Source organism: Cricetulus griseus, chromosome 2 (genome assembly GCF_003668045.3).
Source record: "Cricetulus griseus strain 17A/GY chromosome 2, alternate assembly CriGri-PICRH-1.0, whole genome shotgun sequence".
Taxonomy (NCBI): domain Eukaryota; kingdom Metazoa; phylum Chordata; class Mammalia; order Rodentia; family Cricetidae; genus Cricetulus; species Cricetulus griseus.
Genome location: NC_048595.1, coordinates 331,473,296 through 331,478,790, shown reverse-complemented (window position 1 = coordinate 331,478,790; position 5,495 = coordinate 331,473,296). Strand labels below are relative to the sequence as shown.

The 5,495-nt window shown below is 42.4% G+C and overlaps 1 protein-coding gene across 1 annotated transcript; it reads left to right on the top strand.

Annotated features, from left to right (window-relative positions):
- Positions 1–1,456: 1,456 nt before the first annotated feature.
- Hspb3 (heat shock protein family B (small) member 3) lies at positions 1,457–1,915 on the top strand. Its single transcript, XM_035439141.1, has one exon. The coding sequence runs from the start codon at positions 1,457–1,459 to the stop codon at positions 1,913–1,915; it is 459 nt and encodes a 152-aa protein (XP_035295032.1).
- The last annotated feature ends 3,580 nt before the right edge of the window (positions 1,916–5,495 follow it).

Here is a 5,495-nt window from a genome sequence, read left to right as displayed (position 1 = left end):
TTCCACCCCAGTTCCCTTCCATCTCCCCCATGAAAACGTAATGACACAGATATGTCTCTTTGTGTCCTGTGATTCTATAGAACCACAAACCATTGTACAATTATACAGTATCTGAGATTTTACCTACTCTCTCTCTCTCCATCTATATCCCTATCCTCCCCCCATCTCTCTTTCCATAAAATCTATAGTTTTTGCCTCCTTCCTGGGAGTAATTTGGCCTCTGCTGAGAATTTAGGAAACAAAATTCAGGAAGACCCTGTTTGTACTCTTAAGGTAGTTAAGAACAAACAAGTCAACAACTAGTTGCCCTTTGTTCCTGCTGCCAGGTTTATGAAAAATGTTGGAGAACTTAAGAAAAATAATGATGTCATAGACAATAAATTTAGACTGCCTTTGACATAGCCAACTGTGGAGTCATTAGTAGTCAACTGCAGGGCTGTAAAACTAGGAGCCTTGGTAGGAATGCACTTCAGTTGTAGAACATTTGACCAGCACCCAGGCTTTCTTTTTATTTATCTTGAAGATCTTCCATAGCAGCTGCCTTGTTCTTTTGGAAGGCGCTTTAGTTGAGAAATGACGTGGTTTATCTTTGCCCATTCAATAGCAAGGTATTGACTAGATTAATCCTTGGTTTTCTAAACTTATATATGAAATAGTTGAAAGTGTTGGCATTCTTCTTTCTACTATGACTCTTTCTAGCACTAAGATTCTCAGTCAGTCCTGAGCTCCTCTGCCCACCTATGAGAAGTTTCACACTCTTGCAGTTACCTTGTCTCATTCTTGCTGAGCCAAATGTACAAAAACCGAATGATGTGGCCCAGATGTCTCTTAAGCATGAAAGATTAAAAAGAGAGGTATATGAAAAGGGTGTAGAATTTACTGGCTGTTTGAAATTGATGGTGTGTGTGTGTGTGTGTGTGTGTGTGTGTGTGTGTGTCTGTCTGTCTGTCTGTCTGTCTGTCTGTCTGTCTGTCTGTCTGTCTGTCTGTCTTTATTTCTCATACACCACAACTAGAATCTTCTCCCTCTGCTTGAGATTTGCAGGCCAGGGAGAGGCCCAACTAGTTGGTGCGGAGATGAGCGCACACTTCCTGGTTCATGGGGAGGTGGCACCTAAAGATCTTTAGGTGCGCTGCTTCTGGTTTCCACTTTGTCTCTTGGGGTGAGCAAGGCAGAGAGGACTGCCAAGGCTAACGGGGCATGTAAGAGAGATCCTTGCCTGGTTGGCTGGCTTGTGCAGGCTGTGAGCTAAATGCAACTCAGAGAGGCAGCTATAAATAGCCATTCATTGTCAGTGTGTGTGAAAAGACAAGAGTGAGTGTGCTGGTCTGATTCAGGCCCAATTAAACGGCGGTCTGGTCAGAGCTATAAACGAAGCTGCTGGGACTGGGAATCAAGTCCGCAGGCACCACCACTTACGGAAGGGAGGCTGTTCAACGCTGGAGTTGCCTCTGCTATGGCAAAAATCATCTTGAGGCACCTCATAGAGACACCAGTGCGTTATCAGGAGGAGTTTGAAGCTCGAGGCTTGGAAGACTGCAGACTGGATCATGCTCTATATGCACTGCCTGGACCGACCATCGAGGACCTGAGGAAAGTCAGAGGCACCCCGCAGGCTCTTGCAGAGGACTCAGCTTCCACCTCGACGCCGCCTGGAGAAGGCAAGTCCCGCTTCCAGATCCTCCTGGACGTCGTCCAGTTCCTGCCGGAGGACATCATCATCCAGACCTTCGAGGGCTGGCTGCTGATCAAAGCGCAGCACGGAACCAGAATGGACGAGCACGGGTTTATATCGCGGAGTTTCACCAGACAGTACAAACTGCCAGATGGCGTCGAAACCAAAGATTTGTCTGCCATCCTCTGTCACGATGGAATCTTGGTGGTGGAGGTAAAGGATCCGCTAGCGACCAAGTAAGAACTTATCGGTTCTTGTTCATACCACAGGAGGAAGACGAAAGCCGGCGACGCCCGGGAACGTTTAACTTTTGAGATGGTTTGTTGTAACTTTTATGAGGATTAAAAACATATCCACAGGTCCTGGTATGTGGAGGTTGTCTTTCTTATTGGTAATCAGAAGGGAAAGTTTTCGAATGTGTTTGTTCAGTTCAGAATGATGGTGCTTTTACAACAAAATCACCGGAGAACTAGCTGACTATAAGTTGGTACTAGGGAGGACCCAGCATTGTTTTTCAAAGCTAAACTGAACCCTACCAGGAGTTTTGCTGGTAGACAGTGTATATATTATGTGTGTTTTATTTGTTAACCTGCAGTGTATACTGTCTCATAAGTTAGGTGTAGGAAACTAAAACATTGAACTGCTGAATTCATTAAGTCTTAATTCTCTCTATTTTGAAGCAGAGATAGGAAGTGTCAGGCATCTGCTGTCTGCTGCTCTGAAGTTTTAAATAGCCTTGCAGCCAGTGAGGACACCAGAGCTCATGCAGCCATTTGAGTTCACACAGCACATGCTTGTCACCACTAGACAAGTGCCTCTGGTCTCCCACGCAGCTGCTTTGGCTCAAGACTGAGCTGGTAATGGTTAAGAATTCCAGTTTTGGGAAGCTGGCCCTCCACAGCTGCTCATAGGCATTTCAAATATTTGCTATCTCATCCTGTTCATTCTAAATACGTCTGTGCAAGAAGCGGCTGCTCTCATTTCACCAGGCACTGAAAGTGGGCTGACCAGGAGCTCCAGGCCAGTCCTAAGAATAGAAGGAGAACTCAGTGTGGTGGACATCAGGTAGATAATGGCAACGTTGTTACTGTGCTCCTCCATCTTGCCTCCTCTGGAGTCAAGGTAAAACCCGGAAGACAGGAAGTGAGTAAAAAAAAATCAGAAATCAAACTCTGAGAATGACATTTGCTACTTTTTAATAACACTGAAGGGAATTTGAAATTGTCTGTTTATATGACGTTCATGTCCACTGCTGACATTTGGGACGTGAAGTCTAGGATGAGACATTATTGCTTGAGAAAATGAATTTCACAGATCAGCATTGTGGCACAACAACGGTAATAGGTGTGAGTGGGTTACCAGATCTTCGGAAAGGATGGGAAGTGGGGTACATCTGATCCCCACCAAACATTGCTGCCATTAGAGGAATTACATTACCAATAGCCGGAGGCCTTTCATCTGGTCTTGATTTTCCTCAAAATGACACCTTCCTGCTACCCAGGAGGATTTTTATCCTTTGAAAATGAAAATTCAAAACATTGTCCTGTGAACACTTTTTTTTCCCTAAGATAAAATTCAAAGGCATACATGGCCATTTTAGGGTTTCAGACACTATGAAAAATAAAACGATTTGTTGTCAACCACCATGAGACAGTTACTTTAAACATCTAGTTCATGCTCCCTTATCACTTTTGGCAAAATTAGAATTACCCTTGCATGAAATCTGACACTCTGCATTGATCACTGTCCCTACCGCCATCAACCCAAACCCACTCTCTGTATTTCCTAGCCCCTCTTTGATGAAGACTACACTATTCTGGTTTCCGATTGGTTTCACCCAGTGAGAGGCACCAACTGAGGAACAGAGGGAGGGTAGCTGGTTCCAGGAGGACAAGCTCGGGGCTTGCTTTTTCTGCTCATTTCCACAGGGCAGCAGACAGACTTCTCCAGGACCAGTGTCTCCCAGCAGAACAGGCTCCCCAGGGCTATTCCCAGTCTTATTGAGGTTCTGGAGTTATAACTGAGGTCTCTTCAGTAGAAGGTGTGGCCTTCTCACCTTCTCGTCCAGGGGACTACTCCCTCCCTTGTTAATTCCTGCCTCTGCCACTCTTTCATAGACAGTGTGCTCATTAAGTTTTCTTGAGAAATAAAATTCTGTTTCTGGTTGGAACCTGGTCTGCATGACTCTTTATGTGATAAGCAGAAGGAAGAGGAGGATTAGAAGATTGTATTTGCACCCAGGATGCTTCTCGAGAACATACTTTTAGAAAAGAGTAGGAATTCACACAGAATTCCACAGATACCCTTTGAAACACAATGCTGCTTGACTTACTGCTATTCCAATCATACTCATCAGTAGACTAAAAGAAAAATAAAAAAACTGAAGTCTACTATCTTGCTTTACAAGGATATTTTCAGCAAATAGTTCCAAAACACTTCATGGCCTTGACCTTTTCTAGGGGAAATTTTGTATGTGAGACAGGAAAGTGGCCTTGGTCAGGGATTTTTGACATTGCTTTCACCCTATCTGTTGGTCTTGGGCATCTGGGATAGCCATGGCCTTTTGTTCCAGAAACAGATTCCTGTAAACGCACAGCTGCTACTGTTGAAAATATTCTCTGATGGGGGCAGGGGGTTGGAAGCCTCATATGTGGAAGACCTGTATGTTTAAAAATGTAAATAGGATCTGTATGGACAATCTCAAGTAAACAGCCATAGAGAACAAATGATTTTAAAAACTCAGTGGAGCAGAATTCCTATTTGATCTGAAATTCCTTTATTAATGTTCTTATTAATGATATGAAAACTGCTGTTAGTAGAACTTAGCATGTCAAAACAAATGAGATACAACCTTGGATTTAAAAAAGTCTTCAAGCAGCTAGTAAGTAATGGGTGGAAAGAAGATGAAAATATTGGCTTGTGGTATTAACTTATAAGTTATACCCTTTCTTTCCTTTCCTTTTTTTGATAGGGACTTGTTATTCATTCAGAATATTCCTGTCTCAGCCTCCAAAGCTGCATATACAGGCATGCAGTACCAGGCTGGATTCTCACATACTACGTTTGGACAGAAAGTCTTTGTCTTAGCTAGGCATTCCCACAAAATATCAGAGGCAGTGTTTTAAATTTGAAAAAAATCAGATGGCTCCATGTGTCTAATGGTTACATTTTCTATGTGTTCAATAGACTGTGTGTACCTAAACACCACCTTGATAATGGATGCTTCTCGGCCTGAAGGACAAAGATTAGAGGCATCCAGTATGACGAGGGACAATAGTCCCAATGACACCATTCTTTGTGATCTGTCAGTCAGACATTCTGTGTTCTTCATGTTTGTTTTTTCTTGGTGGTTAGTAAAAACATATATTGGCATATTAAAGTCAATATGAAAAGGTAATTTTCCAGCTTTAAAAAAATTGAGATCCAACTATTTTCATGTATTTCCAGGTTATGTTGTTGTGTTCATAAATTTGTGTAACTTGTCATTATAAAAGTATATAATTGTAAGTTAAAAATTAATGATTTCTCTGTTTTGGATTGTTTCTTAAATTGTTATGGAAGCTGGCTTCCTTTTGGAAGCTTTTAGCTTTAATTTATTTTAAGTGAATTACCACTTTCTAGTATATTATTGCCTCTGTATATTTTTGCTATACACTCAGTGTGATCATATGGTTTTTAGTAGCTTCCACATGCTAAGGAGGCATTGCACTAGACCCCACAGGACCCTAGGCTGGTGGTTGGTTTGTTTGAGTGTCTCAGAAGCAGCACCATATGAATGACTTTAAAAAACAACCTAATAATCTGTTCTAGGGTGGATGAA